Source organism: Bufo bufo, chromosome 10 (assembly GCF_905171765.1).
Source record: "Bufo bufo chromosome 10, aBufBuf1.1, whole genome shotgun sequence".
Lineage (NCBI taxonomy): Eukaryota > Metazoa > Chordata > Amphibia > Anura > Bufonidae > Bufo > Bufo bufo.
The window spans coordinates 35,438,580-35,465,079 of NC_053398.1; the positions used below are offsets into that span (position 1 = coordinate 35,438,580).

At 46.6% G+C, this 26,500-nt stretch overlaps 1 protein-coding gene across 1 annotated transcript; it reads left to right on the top strand.

The window, feature by feature from the left end:
- The first annotated feature begins 12,632 nt into the window (after window positions 1-12,632).
- FTH1 (ferritin heavy chain 1) lies at window positions 12,633-24,535 on the top strand. Its single transcript, XM_040410703.1, has 4 exons — window positions 12,633-12,834; window positions 19,814-19,960; window positions 22,597-22,722; window positions 24,069-24,535. The coding sequence occupies exons 1-4, from the start codon at window positions 12,733-12,735 to the stop codon at window positions 24,225-24,227; spliced, it is 534 nt and encodes a 177-aa protein (XP_040266637.1). The 5' UTR covers window positions 12,633-12,732; the 3' UTR covers window positions 24,228-24,535.
- Window positions 24,536-26,500: the final 1,965 nt, after the last annotated feature.

The following is a 26,500-nucleotide window of genomic DNA, read 5'->3' on the forward strand; positions in this document are numbered from 1 at the left end:
GGCTTTGCCAAGTAACAATACCACAAATGTTCATAGTCCAAAGTACCCTTGATCCAAGGCACTACCGTTATCTCTCCCAACTCTATCCTATCTAACTCTGGCCGTGACCTTAATTATATTGCTTTGGTTGTTGCATGCATTTCTCATTATCTGACCTTATTCTTTGATATAGTCTTATAAATATTTGTATGAAAACTGCCATGTTTAAAAAGTGCAGATATAAATTTCCAATGGCTAATCGCCTGCACTGCCCCCTATAGATGCAATTGTTAATAACCCCAGAAAACAATAATGTTGCCTGCTTCTTCTGCCTGCCTAGTTGTTGTCCAGTGGTTCAATTGCAATGTCTAGTGGTGACGTCTTATTGAAATGTTATTATATACTACATTCATGCTCTATGCAAAGGGACTTAAAAGGGATATTTCCATCTTCTGATTGGGAGGTGGTCCAACCTCTGGGATCCCCACTGATCAATGTTTCTCCAGCTTTATTCCTGCACAGTGATGCCTATTGCCATATTCTATATAGGGACCATTTAAAGTGGTGCAGCGAGCCCTGGAGCAACCGGTACAGAAGATGGGAGTGGTAGTGGCTCTGATGAAGTGTGTCACGGTGTACTCCCTCATACCGTTGCTTTCTGGGGATTGCAGCAGTAGATATGAGGTTTTGAAGAAAGAGGCCAGAAGTAAATATAACAAGGTCTTTTTACTACTGCAATTCAGAACTTCAGCAGCAGGTTTTAAGTGCAATTCTTCTCTGGCTCCCGTAAGTATTATGGAGGCAGGTTGGATGGTGGCAATTTAGCACTTAGGTGGTACTGGCCTAATAACAGTCTAGGTGATGGCTGTCTTGGCTGTAATCTTTCACCTTGCAGCAGTGTCTTTGATGCTGGTAATAGCAGTTCACTCTGCTGTCTAGTCTCTTAAGACTTCACTTGTGGCAGATGATTGATTGATCTCTATGGAGTATCAGGAGCAGGAGCTATGACATGAGCTTCTTCTCCATTCTGTCTCTGGGCAGGAACTCCTCGCTTCTGGCAGGGAGCAGAACCATCCCACCCCTGCCAAGAGGGAAGGAACAGGGTGATTAGCCCTGGTTCTTGCCAACCTTTCCCAACCATTCCTTGCCAGGAGCATACAATGAAATATACAGAGGTCCGAGCATAGAAACCCCTGCAGATCACTAGAGCGAAGAGAGAGAAAGGCTGTACCCTGTACAGTGGATGGGACTGAAAGGGCCATAGCATTTAGCTAGAACTTCTGGCCCTTAATTCTAAGGATTGGTGGAGATCCCATCAGTTGGAACCCTACGATCAGTAAGTGATGACATATTCTAGGGATATGTCATTACTACTTTGGTGGTAAAACTACTAAGTAGTCAGCACATTCATTAGGCTTTTTGCCTTGCAGTTCTCGGGTCAAATCTACCAAGAACACATCTACATGAAGTTTGTAGGTTCTCGTCGTGTTTTGCTTGAGTTTTCTCCAGGTACTCAGTCTCCTCCCCGAAAAAATGCTGATCGGTAAATTGTAATTGCACTGCGGCTTGCAGGCTTTTTATTTGTACCTAATTGAAGCAGTAACTTTTTTTTATTTTTAAGGCTTATGATATAATGGAGATGATTGCTGCATGTTAATTCATCTCTTTAGCTCCAGTGATGAGCAGGCAGGTATCAGGAAAGAACAGTCCCTTCCCAATAATTGCCTGCCCCGTCAGGCAGTCTAAATGGAGCTTTACTTATCAACCAAACAGTTACTGCTTGCTCCTAATCCAAATGACTAGTCATGTTATAACTATTTATTCCTGATATTGGGTCATGTCTATGTCCTCCCCTGAGTCATGTCTATGTTGTACAGTACCAACCAATTACTGAACAGTGGTTACTAGGTCGAGCTACCTGCTGAGGCTTATTTATGACACACCTGGAATCCAGTGTGTCAAGGTGTCCATACATCTTCAACTGCTGTTTGGCCCACAGCTATCTCTACCGACTCTCCATATACTCCATATACATACACGTCGGATCTGATGAGTTTCCATGTGTTTTTAACGGACAGAGAGGAGAATGTTGCTGCCAGACATCATGACATATCACATGACTATTTCTTTCTAAAAAAGCTACAACCAGCCCTGTCCTCACATCACATGGATCCAGAGCTCTCCCCATTCATGGCTCAGATTGCTCTGCTTGATTCTTTTCTGCCTGGCAGCTCAGGGGGCAGTGTCGTTTTTTCTGCAGTTCTCTCCTATCACAGCTAAGGATGTGTGTCCTTTCTGCTGCATCTCTCTCCCTATCACAGCTCAGGGAGTGTGTCCTTTCTGCTGCATCTCTCTCCCTATCACAGCTCAGGGAGTGTGTTCTTTCTGCTGCACATTGTTCCCTGTAACTGTCACAGTAGACATGGCTCCTGGCAACTGAAGGATGGAATTGAGCATGTGCGACCAGCTCAGTAGGCGAACATGCACACTACAATAGAAATTAAACACCAGGGGGCGCTATGATACTGAAGTAAAGAGAATATCTCTCTTTTTTGTAGCAGAAAGTAAATAAATTAAAAAAAACATTTACTTGCTGAATTATATTAAAATAGTTTAATGGCTTTGATTCTAGGTGGAAATTCTCTTTAGCCATTGTCCCGTTACAGACATTATTAATTGGACACAAACATTCTCAGAATTAGACATTTATGGTTAATCCAGTTGATATCTCTTACTTGGAAATACCCTTTATTTGGGTGGTTTCACACATAGCATTTTTGCAGTCCTTTTCCTTGCATTTTTCCTTTTGTTTTGTTTTTTAAATGCTGAGGCCTGATGTCATTGTTAGGGCTACATTCACAGTAGTATTATGAAATCCAGCAGGCTGTTCCAGCAGAGAAACAGCCTGTCAGATTTGAATGTATCCAGCATAGCCGGATAATCCCAGGGACCAATAGATCTCTATTAGGGTGAATAGGACAAGGGATCCCAGGTTCGAGCCCCCTAAGGGGGCTAAAAGTTATTAAATAAAAAGTAAAAATCTAAAACAAAATATTTACTTTCAATCACTCCCAATTTTACATATAAAAATATATAAACAATAAAAAAATTAAACAGATTAGGTATGTTGATGGAAAAAATTAAAAACACATGATTCGCCATTTTGAGTCATCTTGTCTCCCCCGTAAAAATTTAATAACAGTGATCAAAAAGTCATACATACCACAAAAAAGATACCAATATAAAAACTACAGTTTGTTACACAAAAAAACAAGCCTCATACAGCTTTGTAGACCGAAATAAATAAAAAGTTATGGCTGTCAGAATATAATGATGCAAAGAAAATTTAGATATATATATATTTTTTTTTAGTAATTAAACAAAATAAAAACTATACAACTTTGGTATTGCTGTAATCATATTGAGCCACAAAATAAGGCCTTTTTTTCTGTTTACGTTCCGTTTTTTGCATTCCGTATACGGTCCGTATATGGAACCATTTATTTCAATGGGTCCGCAAAAAAACCGGAATGTACTCCGTATGCATTCCGTTTCCGTATTTCCGTTCCGTTCAAAGATAGCACATGTCCTATTATTGTCCGTATAACGGACAAGGATAGTACTGTTCTATTAGGGGCCAGATGTTCCGTTATGCAAAAAACGGAATGCACACGGATGCCATCCGTATTTTTTGCGGACCGCAAAACACTGAAAAAGCCATATGGTCGTGTGCAATAGGCCTAAGGACGTCATGTCCTTTTTAGTGCACAATAAATAATGAATGTCGCAATGTCAAAACCCCAAAAACCTTGTCCGAATTGTGTTTTGTTTTTCAATTTTACCCCATAAAGAATTGTTTTCCTGTTATCCAATACAAGACATGGTAAAGTAAATGACGGAATTAAAAAATGCATCTTGTCCCGTAATACATAAACCCTGTCTAAGGCCTCCTGCACACGACTGTTGTGTGCACCCGTGGCCGTTGTGCCGTGACTTTCAATGGGTCTGTGGAAAAAACGGAAAATGCACCGTTTTGCAGCCGCATCCGTGATCCGTGTTTCCTGGCCGTGAAAAAAATATGACCTGTCCTATTTTTTTCACGGCCAATGGTTCACGGACCCATTCAAGTCAATGGGTCCGTGAAAGAACACAGATGCACACAAGATTGGCATCCGTGTCCGTGATCCGTGGCCGTAGGTTACTTTTTATACAGACGGATCCGAAGATCCGTCTGCATAAAAGCTTTTTCATAGCTGAGTTTTCACTTCGTGAAAACTCAGAACCGACAGTATATTCTAACACAGAGGCGTCCCCATGGTGATGGGGACGCTTCAGGTTAGAATATACTAAAAGAACTGTGTACATGACTGCCCCCTGCTGCCTGGCAGGTGCTGCCAGGCAGCAGGGGGCAGCCCCCCCCTGTAGTTAACACATTAGTGGCCAGTGGGGCCCCCCCTGTAGTTAACACATTGGTGGCCAGTGCGGCCGGCCCCCCCCCCTCCCCTGTAGTTAACTCGTTGGTGGCCAGTGGGCCCCCCTCCCTCCCCTGTAGTTAACTTAACTCGTTGGTGGCCAGTGGGCCCTCTCTCCTCCCTCCCCCTCCTAATTAAAATCTCCCCCCCTATCATTGGTGGCAGCGGAGTGTACCGATCGGAGTCCCAGTTTAATCGCTGGGGCTCCGATCGGTAAACATGGCAACCAGGACGCTACTGCTGTCCCGGTTGCCATGGTTACTTAGCAATTTGTAGAACCGTTATACTTACCTGCGAGCTGCGATCTCTGCGTCCGGCCAGGAGCTCCTCCTACTGGTAAGTGACAGGTCCGGCCGGGAGCTCCTCCTACTGGTAAGTGACCTGACCTGTCACTTACCAGTAGGAGGAGCTCCCGGCCGGACGCAGAGATCGCAGCTCGCAGGTAAGTATAATGGTTCTACAAATTGCTAAGTAACCATGGCAACCGGGACTGCAGTAGCGTCCTGGTTGCCATGGTTACCGATCGGAGCCCCAGCGATTAAACTTGGACTCCGATCGGTACACTCCGCTGCCACCAATGATAGGGGGGAGATTTTAATTAGGAGGGGGAGGGAGGGGAGAAGGCCCACTGGCCACCAACGAGTTAACTACAGGGGAGGGAGGGAGGGGGGGCCCACTGGCCACCAACGAGTTAACTACAAGGGAGGGAGGGGGGCCGGCCGCACTGGCCACCAATGAGTTAACTACAGGGGAGGGGGGGCCCACTGGCCACCAATGAGTTAACTACAGGGGAGGGGCCGGCCGCACTGGCCACCAATAAGTTAACTACAGGGGAGGGAGGGGGGGGGCCGGCCACACTGGCCACCAATGTGTTAACTACAGGGGGGGGGGCGGGGGGGTCTGCCCCCTGCTGCCTGGCAGCACCTGCCAGGCAGCAGGGGGCAGTCATGTACACAGTTCTTTTAGTATATTCTAACCTGAAGCGTCCCCATCACCATGGGAACGCCTCTGTGTTAGAATATACTGTCGGATTTGAGTTTCACGATGTAACTCAAATCCGACGGTATATTCTAACATAGAGGCGTTCCCATGGTGATGGGGACGCTTCAAGTTAAAATATACCATCGGATAGGAGAAAACTCTGATCCGATGGTATATTAACTCCTGACTTCACATTGAAAGTCAATGGGGGACGGATCCATTTGAAATTGCACCATATTGTGTCAACGTCAAACGGATCCGTCCCCATTGACTTACATTGTAATTCAGGACGGATCCGTTTGGCTCCGCACGGCCAGGCGGACACCAAAACGACTTTTTTTTCATGTCCGTGGATCCTCCAAAAATCAAGGAAGACCCACGGACGAAAAAACGGTCACGGATCACGGAAAAACGGGACCCCGTTTTGCGGACCATGAAAATATACTGTTGTGTGCAATAAGCCTAAGGCTGTGTGAATGGGAAAATAAAAAAAATTATGGCTATTGGAATGTGGGGAGGAAAAATCTAAAATTTTAAAATGAAAGTAGGCCCGGTCTTTAAGGGGTTAATAAAAGTATACAAAATTCCCTAATAATGTAAATTACCAAAGTTATTAACATCACTGTCCCTACACATTTTCAAAAATTGAAATTAAATTTACACCTTAGGGTGGGTTCACATCTGCATTCTGGATTCCGTTATGGAATCCATAAGACGGAAGTCAAAACGGAAGCCTTTATAAGGCATTCCGTTTTGATCCGTCTTAATAGAAGTCTATGGGGAAGCATAACGGATCCGTCTGGCTCCCGTTATGCAAGACGGAAAACAAAGTCCTGTCGACAGGACTTTTTTCTCCGTTCTGCATAACGGAAACCAGACGGATCCGTTATGCTTCCCCATAGACTTCTATTAAGACGGAAAGCAAAACGTAATGCCTTTTAAAGGATTCCGTTTTGCATTCCGTCATAATAGAAGTCTATGGGCAGCATAACAGATCCGTCCTCCCGTCTTATGGATTCCGTTATTTTCAGTTATAACCATTTTATAACGGAAAGCCATAACGGAATCCAGAACGCAGATGTGAACCCACCCTTAAGGCTACATTCACATGACCGTATGTATGAGCCCGCATACGTTCCGCAATTTTGTGGAACGGGTACGGACCCATTCATTTCACACTATCCACATCCGTAGTTCCGTTCCGTGGCCTCGCAAAAAAAAAGAAAAAAGCAAACAAAAAAAAAAGCAGACAACAATAGGCATTTTCTGTGATAGCGGCAGACTGCACGAGACACGTGTGCCACTGTCCGTGTTTTGTGGATCCGAAAAATACCACGGTCGTGTGCATTTAGCCTAAATTGAAGTGCGGCTCTGTGATTTTGACTTTACCATATTGAATATGTGCCTAAAGTCCAGAGTCTAACAGGACACATGACGCTTTCAGATTAACATGCTTTTCTCATCCTGGAAGTTATTTTATATCTTATGAACAATGTTTATGAGAATGCCAACACCCCTTCTTCCAGATCATTTCACACCTCTGTTCCCATTACCATCACGTGGGTCACGTGTCTCGTGGAGTCTGCTGTCTGATGCAACATGGTGACAATGAGGACATGTACAGGCAGTGGAGTAGGGTGGAGATTGCAATGCTTCTCCACATCAACCTACTGATTGAAGAAAAACATTATAAGACCTGGCTCATACAGTGTTATGCTCCCAGCATATAGGTCTAAAGTGCCCATACACTTGTATTAGCCAAATCTATGCCAAAATAGTGTCTTCTTGGCACACATTTGGATGGTATGTCTATATTCCGGTCCCCAGACCTCCCAAGTGTCCCTCTTTAGTAGGGACAGTCTCTACTTTTGACTGAAGTCCATCTTTTTGATCTGAGGTATAGATTTGGGTGGTGATTAAGGTATCCAGATATCAAAATCATTTTTAGGAGTAGGCCCTTCCCATTCCGGTATTGGGTCATAACCTCGTCTATGTCCCCTGCCCAAGGCCAGGTCAGGAAATTGTAGCCATAAAATCAGTAAGATGGAACCATTTCACAGAGACCAGAGACCCCTATTATAAGATGTGAAGATGTCATATACCTTATACAGACCAGAACCGTTAGAGGGGTCAGGAATAGGCTAGCGTCCTCTCCAGCTGAGGTCACACATGAAACCACTATCTTGCAATATACATCAAAGAAATACGTGGACAAATCCATATTTGAACCACGTGCTTCCTCCTGAGATCTCAGGCCATGTATATGCATCTACTGTATCAAAATCAAATAGATCCCAGCTCAGTAACAGGGAGCAATTAGATACTCCAGCCATCCTGCCATTATCTCCGCCATGTTTGGTACGCACGTGTGCAGGACATTAGGACGGAGTGGATAGAGGTAACATGAAGTTGCTAGGATGAATCTACAGACACTTTTTAACACATGCAGGGAGAAAAAGAAACTCTCATTTCTTTGGGGATCACTAGTTTAATGGACTGTCCGATATTTCTGCTTCCCCACGCAATCGGACTTAACCGTCGCGTAACGTATTAAGTTCTGTTTTTATCCCTTTTATTGTACAAACTGTTATTTTGCACTGTATGTATATGTCTGTTTATTTTATGTTATATTTTCTATGATAACCCTATTGTTTGTACGCACTGTACTTTTTTAATATTATAATTTCACTTTAATAGGAGCCTTCTTGTGTGCTAACAATACTATGACCTTAGAAGGAGCGTTACCTAGATTGATTTATTAACCCTGTGAATGCTAGCAGCTGTAGAGAGTACTTAGGTGTTATTTCATACAAGGTTTCTCGTCAGCCTGATATGACGAGTGGTGGTGTTCCATGAAATTTCCCTACCCGTGAAATTTCCCTACCCTCGTCACTTCCTGTTGTGACGCGGCCGCACCGGACATAGCGTTCCCAGCTTTGGAAGGAGGTAGGGAAATTTCACACCAGAGTTGGGGAGAAGGGGCCACCTAAACACACTGGGCCAGTAAAACCGTTGTAGTATCCGGTCCTGTGTTTTCTGCCTTCCCAGATGACCCCGAGAACATGTTGGTGGGCTAACTCTAACACGAGTTTGCGATAAGCCTGGGGCACCACCAACTGTTCAATGGGTTCACCCAGCAGCTGGTTTACCCGATACAACATATCCTGATGAACCACAAAACGGGGGAACACTCTGCCCCTGGTTGTTGTGGTTCACCATCTACTATTAATATATTTTCCCAGGCTCGGGATAGGGTTGGGTCCCGGTGTTGTGCAGTACCAAAATTATCCCCGGAGACATTGAGATCTGCCAGCTCAGGCCCTGGCGGCAAGTCCTCCACGTCTCCCACCATTACACTCAGTGGGGTTGTCTCCCCCATTTCCACCGAAGTGGTGGTCACCCCTACCGCTGGCCCTTCGGCCTCGGGTTCCTAGAGTTCTGGCCTTCCCCTGGAGCAAGGCCACTCTGCTGGGGTTACCCCTGTCTCATGGGTATCAGTCACTTTCTTAGCAGGCCACAGTGCTGGGAAACCCGGGAAGTCTCTCCCGATTATAAGTTTGTAGTGTAAGTTTGTGGCAACTGCCACTTCGTGAGTCCACCTGCCGGCCTCCGTGGTAAGAGACACCAGGGTGGTGGGATAGTCTTTTAAGTCCCCATGAATGAACATGACCCCGACTTTCCGTCCAGTATACTCAGTGGACCGTACCAGGGGAGCCCTTACTAGGGACACCAGACTCCCTGAGTCCAGCAGGGCCTCCGCTGGGATGTCTCCCACTTCCACCTGGCACAAGTGATTTAGAGTTCCTGGGGTACGTGTTGCACACAGCTTACTGGCATATAGCGACTGATGGTAGCTATAGTTAGTGTCCATGGGCTCAACCCGATGGGGACAGTCAGCCCTTACATGGCCAGACTCCTGACACCGCCAGCAGACTATCGGAGCCAGGTCCGCAGTGGGTACATTCTGTGCGGATTTTATCGGCTCAAATCTCTGGGCCTGGGGTGGAGATTTCCGGGGTTTGACTGGCCCCCTCCCGAAAGAACCCCTCTTCAGATTCCTGGTAGCCTCATAGCATTCCACCAGGTCCACCATCTCAAGGGCATTGCCAGGAGACACCTGGCCGATCCAGTGCTGGAGAGGGGGTGGCAAAGCCCTCCAGAACATATTAGCTAACAGACGATCCAGCATAGCAGTGGGGCTCAGCACGTCAGGCTGTAGCCACTTTTGCAAGAGGTGAAGTAAGTTATAATACTGGGGTCTCATGGGCTCAGCCGGGTTGAACCCCCACTGATGCACCCGCTGGGCCCGGACCAACACATTCACCCCCAGTCTTGCCAGAATCTCACCCTTTACTTTCTGGTATTCGGCTGCTTGATCGTCTGGCAAGTCGAAATACACCCGCTGGGAATCGGATGCCAGGAATAGAGTGATGACCTCAGCCCACTGATCTCGGGTAGATTCTCTCTTGTGGCCACCTTCTCGTACATCGCCTGGTAGGTTTTGATGTTATCTGAGGGTGTCATCTTGGGGATCGCCGCACGGACCGCTTTCCGGACATCATGGACACTCTGGGACGCTCCTGCCGTCTGAAAAGCCATCAAGCCAGCAGCTGGTTTGTTTCTTGCTGGTGTTGGTTAGCCTCCACGAGAGCTTTCATTACAGCCTCTATTTTGTCGCGTGACACAGGTTTGAATTTAGCTAGTTTAATCCAGGACATCCAGCTGTACCCGAAAACAAAAATATTTCGGCGTTTACGCCAGCCTTTTTGCGCGAGCCCGCATCCTCCACCAATAGTGGGGATTCGCTCTAGTAGACAGGGTATGCGGACGCAGTACAGAGGCAAATTACCAGCTCTTAAATCAAACTTCCGTGTTTATTCACACATAAGGCAAAAACAAAACGTCACTTTTCAGTCTTGTTGTTAGTTCACACACAATGGAAAGTGCACATAGCAAAAATCACCTTGTTGGCAGTTCTGCCTTCAGCAGTCCATAGCAGGCTTTTAGGGGGCCTGTTTCCCCTAAACACGGGTCTCAGCCCTCCAGCACGGCACAAGCCTCAGATCCCAGCACACACACACATTTTGCTGCTGGGCCCAGCAGCACACGCTGGGAGGAAAATACCTGTTTTCCCAGACCATACCCTTCACTGTGTCATAACTTTGACTTTGTTTCTGTATAAATGTCAAAGAAAATCAATAGAAAACGATCTGATTAAAAAAATGGATCTTTCACACAATAAATCATAAACATCCCTCTAGGGCTGCAGTAAACGATTATTTAAGTAATCGAGTATTCTATTGATTCTTTTTTACGATTAATCTAGTAATCTAATAAGAAAAACTTTCTTAAAATAACGTATTGCTTTATAAAAATGTCCCCCTTTCCCAGTGCCTCCTATGCCATCCACCATGTCCCCCACTCCCCCAGTGTCATCAGATCAGCAGCCCCTCCCTGCCATGTCCCCCAGTGCCCCCATGATGGCACTGCCATCAGCCCCAACATCCTGATTGCCATGATGTCCCCCTTCCCCAGTGCCTTCTATGCCATCCACCATGTCCCCCAGTGCCATCAGATCAGCAGCCCTCCATGCCATGTCCCCTAGTGCCCCCATGATGGCACTGCCATCAGCCCCTCCATCCAGATTGCCATGATGTCCCCCTTCCCCAGTGCCTCCATGCCATCCACCATGTTCCCCACTCCCCCAGTGTCATCAGATCAGCAGCCCCTTCATGAAATGTCCCCCAGTGCCCCCATGATGGCACTGCCATCAGCCCCTCCATGCCATCCAGTCCCCCTTCCCCAGTGCCTCCTATGCCATCCACCATGTCCCCCAGTGCCACCAGATCAGCAGCAGCCCCTCCATGCCAAGTCCCCCATGATGGCACTGCCATCAGCCCCTCCATCCAGATTGCCATGATGTCCCCCTTCCCCAGTGCCTCCATGCCATCCACCATGTCCCCCAGATCAGCCCCTCCAGGTGCCTAATCACAGGTGCCCCTATTAACTTTATACATGCCAAATCACAGGTGCCCCCATTAACCCCTCTCGCCCTGTCAATAACGTTATACATGCCAAATCACAGGTGCCCCCATTTCCCCATGCCAAATCACAGGTGCCGCCAAATCACCGGTGCCACCATCCCCCCCCCCCCGATGTCTCTGTTAACTTTATACTTACCTTTCCGTGCAGAGTACGCCGACACATGGCGTCCGCAGGAGACGCGTCTTCATCCCAGCATGCACTGGGGACCTCACGTCACACACAGCGTCAGCCAGCGCGCTGATAATGTATGAACGCAAGGTCCTGCAGCGCGATGAGTGAGAAGCTTCATTTCACTCACGCTCCATGGTCATGTGATTTAAACTAATCCTTGATGCAGTTTTTTGCCTCGATTACATCAAGTAAATTGATGAATCATTTTAGCCCTACGTCCCTCTTTGCCCCGCCAAAAAGTTCGGAGGTGTCTGTTTACCTCCAATGGAAAGTCCAGCAAGGGACTAAACACAGTGTGAACCCTGCCTGACATGTAAGTGGTTGTGCCTGGCGCTACTACTGATCCCATTGGATACTATTACCTTGGGTGCAACTGCAATCACTGCGACCTCTGTAATAACTGCCGGTACCAGGCCACAGATATAAACTCAGCATATTTGCCTCAGAGACCAGGCATCAGCAGTGACTGAAGTGGTGCCAGAAAATGGACAGCCCCTTTAATTAAACTCCAGAATCTGTTTTAAATAAATGGGTCAGTATTTAACGTGCTCTCATTATCTGCATCTTTTATAACAGCTTTTACATTGCTGCAGCTTGACAGGAATTCAGTAATTAAATAAGCAGGTTATATATAACATGACACAACATCGCAATGGCCGTCCCACGTTACACAAGCATATTTGTTTTGAATGTCACGGCCATGTGACCTAGTCGTCCAGTGGCCATTTTTGTTTTGGGCAACTGAACTCTTCCAATGAGCCAAAATATTACCAATAAATGTTAAGCTCAGATCCGGGATATCTCATTCACCTTTATCAGAATTAAATTGCAAGTATTTTTTTTCTTGACTACAATTTAGAGAACAGGCGCAAAGGCTGCCCTAAACAAAAATGGCAACCGGCTGATAGTACGTGCCGAGGGGCGGGGCAGTTTCCTTGGCAGCGCTTGGGGGTCGGTGACGTCACGTTGTATATATAACGGACAGCGAGTCCGTGCTGCGTCAGATAGAGCGCAGTGTGATATCGAGAATCAACGGAGGTTCCCGCTTCAACAGTGATTGGACGGAACCTATTAACCCAGAACCATGAGCTCCCAGGTCCGTCAGAATTACCACCAGGACTGTGAGGCCGCCATCAACCGCCAGGTCAACCTGGAGCTGTACGCCTCCTACGTCTACCTATCCATGGTGCGTATTTAGCCTGCGCAGCTGTGTGTACCCCTCACGTTCTCTTGTTTATAACCTCTTTATGGCAGATGTCGTGATAATATTTTTAATAGGGGGTGATAGAGCACGGCGCTATTGCCGTAAAGTATCTGATGTGGATCTGTAAGTCATAGCATGCTGTAGTTGTCCCCCCTTCTCCTCTCTACAGTGGTACAGGCTTTCTATGTTAGGATTTCAGTTATGGAACGATCCATCTTTGGGGGGGGGGGGGGATTGCAGTGGTCTGCTATTTGGAAGTGGTTAGGTGTGGGAGACTCCCACTTGAGAAGATGGTTTCCCCTCTAACGTGGCGGGGGCCTGGGTTTTGGGAGGCAAAGGGTTATTCTATTCCATTTTATCCACCCACTGATCTGGAGGGGCCTTGGATCTCATGTGGTTGGATTGCAGTAGATCAGGTTACTTGTGCCAGGGCTGGGTAGGATTGTTTAAGTGATTGGCTGTGCCACTGTCCTGGGCACTGATCTTGGTGCCAGGTCTATTGTTTTAATTGTGAAACAATTTGAAGGGGTTCTTTGTAGTATCATTTGAGCTGCGTGAGGATGCCTGATTCATGGCTGTGATCTGAGGTGTGGAGGGCCTCCCCAGGATGTGAGGGGGTCTTGCAGTTCCTGATGCTTGCCTCAAACATCCAGCTAATGTGGTAGGAAAGTCGCCAGTAAGGGATTGTAAACCTAGATCCAAGAGAGCGGACTAGATGGACGGCTCGTTCCGGAGCGTTACATCACAGGAAAGTGCCCGGTCATCGGCCGACATGTGCGTGGACGGATTGTTGGCAGCACGTGGTCCTGTGTTGTGGGAAGTAGCAAACGATTTCCTGGACACACTGTGGCCTGGCAGCGGGATCTTCATGCACATTACCACTGAAGCCCATCCAGCACTGGTACATGCTAACTGGAAGAAATGGCCGTGTGGTTAGTGGCAGTAAAATGCAAGGTCTATGGGAAATAGAAAATGCAGGACCCACGAGCAATTTTTGCTGCTGCTGTTTTCCTTGATTAGTTGGCTTCTGTCTTTCTGGCTTCTTTTCCAAAACCTAGCCTGCAGGAGCTCGTGGCCATTTTTGCCTTTTTTTTTTCATCATGTTCTGTACAGGAGAGAAATGCGAGGACATGCTAGTGGGCGAAGGCACTGTTTACAAAAAGTAATAAATGGAGGGCAAAAATACTGCATGCACTGGGATTTTTTTATTTTTTTTTGGTTCATGTGTTAGGAGCCCAAGGCTGGGTTCTCATGTTTTATGTTTTCTGATGTAGTTTATAAGGCCAGGAGTGGATCCTAAAGGGAGAGAGAGGATAAAGGACAGAACTTTTCCACTTTTTACAGTCCTCTCCTGGTACGTAAACTGTGTCGGCACCCTAAGTGCCCATTCACACAACCGTCTTTTTCTTTCCGTATCTGATCTGCAATTTTGCGAACCCATTCACTTCAATATAAAATATGCTGACAGTACAAATGTAAAATACATATAATTATAATAAAAAACTTGTCTGGCTACAGTGCAGGGAAAGCGGACTGGGGTGACGTTACGCAGTCCGGCATGCTGCCCAGGTGTGGCATGGCACAGTAGGGCCCATCCCTTGTGGCTCTTCAGCGTACGGGGCCCCAGTGAACACTGAACAGACGCGTCCACTCTGGGGTTCACCTGAACCCCTACTACTTTGGTGTAAGAGCGGCTCAGCCCCAGCTCCGGCCCCAGCTGGCTGAGCAAGGCCTACAGCTGAGCCCATATCCGGTAGTTATCCAGGCAGTTAAAGAGAAGGGCAGACTTCATGGGCCCCCTTGTAGGGAGGCTTCCAGTAGGGCCTCTTGGGTTTGTAGTAGGGGGGCTGTAGCCGGTAAGTGGGCCCATAGTTTGGGAAGGGCGGATAGGGAGGGTGCATGATCAGAGTCCTGCAAGGAGCAGGTGGGCTGCGCGGCTGCCCCTTATATCAGCCTAACGTTACTTTAACGACCGGCAGCCTTAACACCTTCACTGCCAGCCACACCTGAGCCTCCCCAGCGTGGTGGCATCTCCGCATCGTAGGCTGTACAAATGGCAGAGTGCTCCCTCATACCGCTGCACGTGTGCCAACTGATGGAACTGGTCACAATCACACTTATCAGGCTCACACCAGAAAAGGTTCCCCCCCCCCCCCACTTTAGCATAAAATAGGAGATGTGCAGAGAAAGGTAGGTAGGTAGGCGGGGGGAATACTGGGCAGCAGCAGCCATTAGCAAGTGGTGAGGTGATCATCAGTCATCTCACCACTTGCTAATGTTAAGTATGTAAAGGGTTAATAGGAGCCGCTGGTCAAGACACTAAAAAGCCAGTGAACCATATCTCTTTCAAAAGTCTGAGGAGGAGATAACCTCCAGGAGATAACCTCTCCTCCTACTAAGCAAGGACTATTGAAAGAGATATGGTTCACTGGCTTTTTAGTGTCTTGACCAGCGGCTCCTATTAACCCTTTTATTCCCTTATTAAGAATGTTTGTGAGCCCAGGCAGGGAGCTCACACGGAGCACTGAGTGTTAGCGGCAGCGCAGGGGTGACTGCTTCTCAAGCTAACCTCTGTTCTATGGAGCGGCTCCCTGTCTTCATGCCTCTGAAGCTGCTGCTGTGTTCAGCGCGGGAGAATGGGGGTGTGAGAGGAGCATCCAATGGTACATCAGCACACTGATACTGACCAATCAGCAGCCTTCTCTCTAATAACAGAGCGCTATACTGTGCGGAGCTCTGTTATTGGATTGCCGCCTGCCTGCTGGATGAAATGCCTTCTTCTTAAAGCGGCAGAGCAGCGGAGGCTCTAGGCGCAAATGGCGACAAGACTACAAAGTCTTGTCGCCATTTTGCAATTCTAAGTCGCATTGGCGACCATTTTGGTCGCCGTCTGGAGCCCTGCCTTAGGCGCAGTTCACACTTTAGTTATTTGTTCAGTTACTTCCATCAGTGACTGAGCCAAAACCAGGTGTGGTTCAGAAAACGCAGGACAGGAGGAAACCTTCCATTATACCTCACCTCTGTGGAGGCTTCACTACTGGTTTTGGCTCAAAATCACGGATGGAAATGACTGATCGTATAACAGAAGTGTGAACTTGGCCTTAATGGACACAAACACGTTTTATGGCTTCACTACTTCATATAGATGGGCCTTGTAGTGTCTCAGCCTAGTAAACCTAAAGCCTCCTGCACACCACTATCTGCGGTCTGTGGGCTGTCTGCAAAAAGGTAGAACATGTACTATTCTTGGCCGCAAAAAATGCGGCCCATGGGTCCATTGTAGATAATGGGTCTGCCAAAAACAGACGGCACATGGACATCTGTTTTGCAGACTGCAAAATACATAGTTAGTTGGGGCTCATGCACACGACATGGTTCTTGCTGTCTGCCTAAAAACAGATCCGCAAAAAATACGGATGACGCTGTGTGCATTCCGTATTTTGCGGAACAGCTGGCCCGTAATAGAACAGTCCTATCCTTGTCCATAATGCGGACAATAATGGGACATGTTCTATTTTCTTGCAGAATGGAAAGAATATACATTTGTGTGCATGAGCCCTGATGTGTAGAAGACTAAAGGTGACACTCCACACCCCTATAATGCAAGGGGGAGACTCCTAGAGTGGATGAGACTTTTTGGGGCCCTCTGGATTTGGATTTCTTGTGCATAAAAAAATAAAAAACTCCAGTCCTAATCTAATGTCTGGATCTTTCTTCCTCACAGCGTTCATGCTCCTTTATCATGGGGTCCCCACTTCCCTGTGTCCTGAAGTGCAGACCTTCACCCAATTATCCTGCCGGCGTATTGTGGCTCCTGCTGTATTAGGCGGCTGCACCTTATGCAATTGTCCTCATGCAGCTGAAGCAGCTCCAGGGCTTGTTTGATATCGAGACCCAGCAGATCTGTAGAGCAAAGCTGAAGGGTGCGGCCGATCAATGTACTGTACGCCCAGCCTATCTATGGGGTGCAGGTGTCTGGAAACTGGGTGTTGGTGACTTGTCATGTAGTCCAGGATATGGGGCTGCTCTATGATCTGCTTTTGGAGAGCAAGGGGGCCCCTGTATGGTTTTTGCCCGGGGCCCTCTGCAGTTTGTGTATGATGGGTCAGTGCTTGTCAGCTTTACCCTCGTCACTGACTGTATTCTAAGGCCACTTTCTCACGGTCAGTATTTGTAAGGGCTCATTCAGACAAACGCAAGAGCTGTGTGCGCAGTGATGTGCACCCATTGGCTTGAATGGGTCCACGATCCGCAAGCTCTGTGAAAAGATGGGGACCATCCTATCTCTAGAGGTGCAGAGGCACTGACCTGAGAGCCCACGGAAGCTCTTCATAGTTTTTCTGTGGGCTTCCAATCCACGCATCCGTTCCGCAAAAGATAGGACACGTCTATCTTTGGCTGTATCTTGCGGATCGCGGACCCATTCAAGTCGGCGTTCATCCGCACCGCTGGGTACACATGGTGGGTGCCCCCGTTTGTGGCCTGCAATACAGGCACGGAGCCCTTATAGCTGTATGAATGGGGCCTAAGCCTGTGCTAGTAGTGGGTCCAGAAAAGAGACGAATCTTTCAATTATGGGTTCTCTGTAGGATCCACTCCTGGTTTTGGCTGATGCAGAATTCTGCTTAAATTACTAACCGGGAGAAAGTGGCCTAAACCATAGGTCTCCAGCTGTTGGTACTACAAGTCCCAGGATGCATGGACAGTCTTGTGCTGAGAGTAGTAGTCTCACAACGGCTGGAAAGCCTTGTTTTGGCGTCCTGTCCTAAACGAAATTCGGGCTGCCCCTGCTAGACTCTTCCCCCTCATATACATACCATTAGATGTACTAACTTTATAGGTTCCATCACCCAAATGTTGCATCCATCTTACACAGCCGCTCAAGTGTTCGGCGAGCAAATAACAGGGTAGTGCGGTGTGACCGTGCAGCTTAAAGGCCTCTCGGGTAATATGGGGGATGCTTCAGGAACCTATATCCTAGCGTACCCGAAGACCTATTTTTTAGAAGTTTCTCAAAGTGTGACGTGCAGTTTTTGCAATGGCTGCAGCAATGAGAGGGTTAAAAGGCGAAGAGTTAACTTTATGTTGGTCTTGCGCTCGTGTGATACAAAGGCATGGTGACCTCTAAGGCTTGTGTGATGGAAGGGGGCTTTGTGCCATGTGCGCGCCATTTGTAAATGATATGGTTGCACTGCCCTCTGCTGGCCAGTGTCTGCCCTGTAGTATATGGTGCTGTGAAGTGGAGGACGCTATAGCAGTTGTGAATGTTGATAAGTAGGTAAAATTTTATAATTGTCAATGAGAAATTGTTGTTCACTGCAAGGGGGGGTTGGAGTAGATGCTACATTACTTTTTATAAAAAGGCAGTAAAAGCATTAGAATTGCTGAAATTTCAAAATGGGACAAAGACTTTGCCTATGTGATACTAAACTTTTAAATTCTTGGCTCATAAAGTCCACCCTATAATCCTACTGTGCTGATTGAGAAGGAAGATCAGCAATGACCGCAAATTGGTGAAGAAAAATTCTAAGCTTGGCCATCAGAATAAACCCTGGATCAGGGCCCATCTCTACAGATCTAGTGCCCGTAAGCTGCAGGGTCTTTACATACAAGAACGGCGTCCAGGCCCCTCCTGTGCAATGACTGAACCGTCACAACTGCCATAGTCACTGCTCTTACAGTGAAGAATCTTTGTTGATGGGAAAACCTTCTCTCCTCTAGATCTAGAGATGCCTTTTTGTCACAACTACAGGTCTAGGTATAAAGATTATTCCTTTAAAGGGGTTCTCACTTCAGCAAATTGCATTTATCATGTAGAGAAAGTTAAAGGGGTTATCTGATTTCAGAAACATTCCCCTGTGTACCCAGCTCCTTGGCCCACTCCTGGTCCGTGCGCTGCCGCTTCTCCTTCTCCCTGTACACGGGTGAAAACATTGGGGGTGGGGGGGGTTACCAATAGCAGACGGGATGAGCCTCCCTAGCATCATGGGTTACCAATAGCAGACGGGATGAGCCTCCCTAGCATCATGGGTTACCAATAGCAGACGGGATGAGCCTCCCTAGCATCATGGGTTACCAATAGCAGACGGGGTGAGCCTCTGACGGGATGGCTGCTTCCTCAAGGACACCAGATGTGTTCATCCTTGTGCGGGAAGCGGGTACCCAGGTAAGTATATTACCTGTGAGGGGCCCAGCACATATGGGGGGGGGTGTTTATGAAATTGGATAATTGTATGACCCCTTTAAAACAAGCCACTTACTAATGTATTGTGATTGTCCATATTGCCTCCTTTGCTGGTCTGATTCATTTTCCCGTCACAGCGGCAGTCGTGCTTGCACTCTAAGAAAAAGCAACTGCCTCTCTGGTGGTTAATATTGCGGAAGTGCTAATGGGTACACGGGTCATCCTGGCCACCTTTTTATCTGTGCTGCGGCGCTGGTCGTAACCCCTGGAGATGAGCGGTGTATAATGTGATGGGAAAATGAATCCAGCCAGCAAAGGAGGCAATATGGAGAATCACAATAAATTAGTAAGTGCCTTGTATTAACTTCCTCTACATGATAAATGCCACTTGCTGAAGTGAGACAACCCCTTTAAGTATGGAAATATTGATGGAGATTAGACTTTACATGTAGAAGTGATTAGTTCAGTGATCTGTGTTTAGCCTCTGAGTACAGTTGGACCTAAATCCATCCTAAGTAATGAGCTTAAAGGGGTTTTGCACAGATCTATCTGCAGCCTTCTCTCAGCTCACCAAGCACAGCGCCGCACATTGTATAGTGGCTGTGCTTGGTATCGCAGCTGTCGTCTAGTTTTTCTGACCCTCTACCATTCTGTACATGCACTGCATACACTTCCTGGTCCCTCCCTGACAGAGCATGCTTTTCTGGTGATGGAAGGCCACGTTACACTTTTTAAATGTTTCTTCCGATGTTCATGTTGTGTTTTCTCATCTTGTAGTCTTACTACTTTGATCGTGATGACGTGGCACTGAGGAACTTCGCTAAATACTTTCTGCACCAATCCCATGAAGAGCGCGAGCACGCCGAGAAGCTTATGAAGCTGCAGAATGAGCGTGGAGGAAGGATTTTCTTGCAGGACGTGAGGGTAAGAAGACTTTGACTTGTCAAGGCCAAGCATGTCCTCTAATGATTAAACCTAACTAAATAAACCTGACCTTCAGCATCAGACTCAGTGGCTTGTTGGCAAGTAGATGGTGGGTGGTAGAAAAGGGAGGGGGGTGTGAATCGAGGATTGGTTTCCACCTTGTGGCAGAACCTCAGCTGTGCTTTTGCAGTAAGTACAGGTGCCCCCTTACCCCCATTGGTAACTTTGATTTGTCAGCTTATACATGCACGTCCTGGTAGGTATAGCAGGGGGCGATCCCGTGTAGACTTCTAAGAAAAACTGCTTCAGAATGTTGATTCATGGGGAAGGCGAGTTTTTACAAAAACAACCAGTCCAAAGGTAACTAGGTTAAAGGGAACCTGTCACTGGGATTTTGTGTATAGAGCTGAGGACATGGGTTGCTAGATGGCCGCTAGCACATCCGCAATACCCAGTCCCCATAGCTCTGTGTGCTTTTATTGTGTAAAAACGATTTGATATGCAAATTAACCTGAGATGAGCCCAGCACCACCCCGCATCCTCAATCTCCTCCTTGCTCCCAGACATCAGAAAAACTAGAGCGCCGTAATCTCGCGATGCGCGAGCATGCGCAGTGTCATAGGGAAGGAACTGCACATGCACTAGCTTGTGAATCGTGAGATTACGGCACTCTAGCTTTCTGTCAGGGAGCAAGGAGGAGATTGAGGATGCGGTGCTGGGCTCATTCACGCTGGACTCATCTCAGGGTAATTTGCATATGTATAACACTTATTTTTTATTTTTTTTTGTTACTATTGATGACCTTTCCTCAGGATAAGTCCTCAATAACAGATCGGCATGAGTCTGACTTCCGGAACCCCCACCGATCAGCTGTTTACCTGGTCACTGCAGTGGTGAGCAGGTGTTATTACCAGTATGGCGTCCTCATTCACTTCTGAGACAGTTCTGTAGTATTCACTTGAACAGACAGAGCTGTCCCATAGAAGTGAATGGGAACGCAATTACACCTGCTCACCACCAGTTGTTGTGGCGAGCAGGTAAACAGAAAGCGGCACTGGTAAGCACTGCCTTCTCTTAGAATGGTTGATTGGCGGGGGTGCCAGGAGTTGGACCACTACTGATCTGATAGATTAATTATCCTGAGACAGGTTGCCGGTAGTGAAGAGCAGAAAACCCTTTAATGCTCAGGACGCTACACACGAGGGGACTAACGCGCCCCCCCATCATGACCGCATTAAAACTTCTCCTGGATCGTGCAAGTGCACATGAACCCCTTCTTAGTTGGCTTTCCCCCTCGTTTATCTACCACTGTCAGCAGTTTTTGGCACAGTGTACCAGCATATAGCGCATTGCATTTCCCCTCTGCAGTACCAACCTGGAATTGTAAGTATAAGCCGACAAATGGAAGTGTTCACCCAAGAGACCGCTAGAGCCGTCGCTCAGAGGGCAGCGGTTGGGAAGCATTTCATGTACAAAACCCCGGACACTGCACAGGAAGGCATTGCCCCATGGCACCTGCGATCGTGGTGTCGGGGCATTAGAACTTTAGGCATTTATAGAGGACCTGTTGCCGTTCCTGACATGTCTAGTTCAATAATTGTCATGTGTATGGAATGACCAATCTGGTAACTTTAGTCTTCTATTTTGTGCTATTCCTCTATCTCTACTAGTAGTTTATGAATAAAGGTACAGTTGGGGGTGTCCCTTCCGTTTGACATTCTCCAGTCAATGCTGCCAGTGTTAGTCTGTGCAGAGGCACCCCCTGACTGGTAACGCCCAGTGGTACCTTTTATTCATAAATGTATTGTAAGAATAATAAAGGAATGGCACAACATAGTTATGACACTCTGGAATGGTGATGGCTTCTCTTCAAACATCCGTGTTTCAGTTCCCATAAGGTTTGAGTGGTAAGACGTTTGCCCTAAGGGCAGTCAGCATTCATGCATCATGATTTGTCAGTACAAGACTTTCTACAGTTTAATCCCCATCTTAAATTCCTTGTGTAACATGGTGTCCACACATGCCGCTACAGGATCTGCCATAGCATCAAAGCCTGGGCCGCTGCGTCGGCATATCTGTGGGTTAATGGAGACCATGCCTGCAATATGTAGGCACCACCTGCACATGATGCGGCATACATGCTGTCACATCTAATCTGTACCAAAAAACGCTGTTAGGAATTTAGTGCGGATATGATGCAGAAATGCACATAAATCCACACGGAAATTCGTGCAGATCTTATGTACGTTCACCCTCATTGTGTGCAGTCGGCCTTAGAGTAAAGGAATTGGCACAACTATATACTACATAGTCCAACCAAATTCAGTGCAATCTGTATAATTGTCCACACCTACCCTGGTTTTGTGGAATAGGTTAAAAGCGCACCACTGTGTGCATTAGACTGCAGTACAGTAACTTTTAGTGCATGGTTTATCGCATACATTGGTCCTAATTTTTCAAACTACGAATGGCAGATATCTACCATTTTCGCCAACTTCTGCATGTGGCCGACTGTAGAAGCTTTGGACGGTCCTAGGAAGAATGGTTTATGTAGCTGTGGCCAATGCATTGTCATCGCTGTTTGAGTCGGGCTCCTCATATGATACTAATGTCTTCTTGGACACTTGTGATTGCAGAAGCCGGAGCGTGATGAGTGGGGCAGCGGGCTGGAAGCCCTAGAGTGCGCCTTGCAGCTGGAGAAGAACGTTAACCAGTCCCTTTTGGATCTGCACAAATTGTCTACAGATCGGAATGATCCACATGTAAGTGATTGCTGAGACAGGAATTCCTAAACCGCCTGATACGATCCGTGTGTCAGTCAGAGATTAAACTTATTCTTGCATGTTCATGGAGTAACTTCCAAAAGCAAAGCATCATGAGCTAACCAGACAATGGGCTCCAGCTCTGGGTAGAAGTTAAAGGGCATCTGTCAGCAGATTTGTCCCTATGACACCGGCTGACCTGTTACATGTGCACTTGGCAGCTGAAGGCATCTGTGTTAGTGCCATATTCATGTATATCAAATACTCGCCACCCGAGGCCAAATACCTAAACTTGCCTCAGATTTATCAGAATAAAGATGATGCCTAAATAACTTATTATATCTAAAAATTACTAAATCAGAGTGCTGTGAGCCACTCCAACCTTAAATCTCTAGCTCTGGTGCATGTAGACATAATCTATGTACAGCTAGAGGACTAAGGGGTGTGCAGCCCCCACGTAAATCCTACTTATTGCCTATATATTGTATGGTCAGTTGTGTTCACTGACGGCAAAACATTACATAAGCACTAAGTGCTAAAAACTGCCCCCCATGTTTCACCAGTGACCTGGCCTCATCAGGGGTAACGGGCAGAATTGAGACACCAAGTACGATCCATATAAAATCTCTCAGGATAGTGACGGGTCACGTAGAGACACTTATCCTTGTTGCCAATGAGATGCATCGCAATAATGACCTGTATCTTATTGGCAACAAGGATAAGTGTCTCTACGTGACCGGTCACTATCCTGAGAGATTTTATATGGGTCGTACTTGGCGTCTCACAATTCTGCCCGTTACCCAGGATAAACCTACTTGTTTTGAACACAGTAATGGCATTCCATGAGTAAGGACAAGTCTTGCTGTGTTTAAAATGCATGGGTTTAGTTTAAGGGGGTTTCTGAGATTTTAATACTGACTCGTACTCTGGATAGGTCATCAGTATCTGATTTGTGGGGGTCTGACACTTGGGACCCCACTGATCAGCTGTTTGGAAAGGCACTGGTGCACAGCCTTCTCACAGCTCTTCCTAGGCGCAGCTCCCCCCCCATAAAGGTAAATGGGGCCGAGCATGATACCAGGCACTGCCACAATACTATGTACGGTGCTGTGCTTGGCAAGCATGGATGTGGCACTCAAGGAGCATCTGCCTTAAACAGTGTATTGGGTGTCAGACCCCCAACAATCAGATGCTGATGACCTGAGGATAGGTCATCTGTATTAAAATCTCAGAAAACCCTTTTAATGCATTTACAATAAATGGGGAAGGTGGGGGGTGAATTGTGGTTTCGGTAGAGTAAATCTCATTGAGCTGCACTTTAACAATACTGTTCTTGCTGTTCACAGCTCTGTGACTTCCTGGAAACACACTACCTTGATGAGCAGGTGAAGTCCATAAAGGAATTGGGTGACCACGTGACCAACCTTCGGCGAATGGGAGCCCCACAGAATGGCATGGCTGAATACCTCTTTGACAAACACACAATGGGGGAATCCCATGACTAGTATCCCACCCTGCTTGATCTACGCTTCCCTTTAGGCTAGGGATACATGGCGCCAGGACACACGGCAACATTTGTTGCGTGACACTACTTGTACTGTATTTCAATGGTGTCACAATGCGGCCTACTGTGATGCGACAGTGTCAAAAATCCAACTTGGATGGATTTTTTTTGTGACCATCTTGGTATATCGCATTGACACATTCAAATCCATTATATGGACTGCCATGTAGCCCTAGCCTTAATGCTCGTTTGTAAATTTTTATTTGTTTCTTGCCATATTTTGCAACCAATAAAGCTCTTCAACTAGTATGTCCGATTGAAGTCTCATTTCTTCTGTTACTACTGTATTACCAGTGCGTGTTGTCTACACAAGTCAATAGGGAATATATGATCTCCTTTAATGTGACTGACGGGAAGGGTGCAGGGTATTTTACATAGGAAACTTCACTAGTAAAGATTTCATGGTTTTGATAAGAGTGTAACACTTATGGCTGACATGTCTATTTTTAGTAACTACATGCGTTCCTCATGTAATAGCAGTTCTGAAATACTCAATCTTGCAACTTTATGATGTGCCATTCCTTTATTATTCCTGCTAGAAGTTATGAATGGATTACTAGCAAGTTGCAATGAAGGTACAGGTGGGTGTTACCAGTTGGGGATGTGTCCCTGCAATCTGACACTGGCAGCACTGATTGGATAGTGGCAGACTGTGGAGGGACACGCCCCCAACTGGTAATATCCAGCTGGATCTTCATTGCAAACTGCTAGCCATTCATTCATAACTTCTAGCCAAAATTAATGAAGGAATGGCACATCATAGAGCAGGGGTCAGCAAACTTCAGCACTCCAGATGTGGTGAAACCAACTCCTATCATGCTCCACTTTTATGGGAGTTCTGAAAAACGGCTAAGCAGGTGTACATGCTGAGTCCACTGTAGCGTGCTACATATTTTGCACAGAAATGCTAAAGATTATCCCCACGGAATGACAATGGGGCCAATCCTTGTGCGGATCTGTGGCTCAATCACTCATCTTGTAATAAAATGTGGAGTGTGCAATATAGAAATTTGACACTGACTACATTGTAGACGCGAAAGAAAAATGCTGCTATGTGTAAGGGAAAGAATGCGCTATGTGTAAAAATAAGCTTGCACCCTCTTGGCCAAAGATGTTATGTCAACATTGTCGAAAAAGTAGTGGAAGAAGAATCCCTATCCCTACTTCAAAATATTAGAGATGGTGAAATCGGAAGTATCTGATTCCTTGAAAGTTTTTTTAAAAAGAGCCTCCCTTCCGTAATCTCTGGCAGACAAGGCACGGCTAATAAGACGTTTGGATTCATCAGAAGAAAGTGAGCTAGGGGAAATCTTAGTTCAGACTCGTCGCAGGACGAAGAAACCACCAGCAGGCCACTTTTTTACCCTGATACAAAAGCTTTATTAAAAGCAATCCATGCTACAATGAAAGTTGATGAATTCAAATTCTTGATACAAAAAGTGGAAAAAGCCTGATAAAAAAAATTTTGTCCCTAAAAACGTAAAGAGGAAGTATCCTTTTGATGAGGTGGACTCTGTTAATTGGGATAGGCCTCCTAAGTTGGATGCACCAGTTGCTAAAATTTCAAAAAAGTCGGCCTTGATCCTATGGATAGATGAGCGGCTGTTTACCTCAAAGTCTGGGAGACCTCAGCTCAAGCCTTCAAGCTGAATATTGCTGCCACATCCACTGCTAGATCTTTAAAATTATGGCTACAAGAATTGGATTCTCGCATTCAAAATAAAACCCAGGGAGATCAATTACTAGCTGTTTTTCCCACTATCCTTAAAGCGGTGGATTTAATTTCCAACGCCTCAGCTGTCGTGCTGAAATTGAACGCTAGGTCAGCCGCACTCTCTAATTCAGCTAGGAGAGCTATTTGGCTCAAAGGGTGGTCTGGAGACACTGGATCTAAAAATAAACTTTGCGCCATACCTTGTCAGGGCAATATCTTTTTGGTTCTATTTTAGATTACCTTTTTAGATGAGTCTTCAGACAATAAAAAGTTTCCCTGTCTCCAGACCCCCCAAAAGTTTTTCTTCAAAGCCATCAGCAGCGTTAGACCGATACTCGGACCCTCAGGATTTCAGAGCAGGTAATAAAAATGGGAAAGGCAAGGATTTCCTGTTCAATTCCCAATCCTCCTCAGGTTCCAGACCCACTCAGCAATGACTGTTTCTCTGTGGGCGGCAGACTCACTCACTTCCTTCACGCTTGGGAGAAAATCTCCTCAAG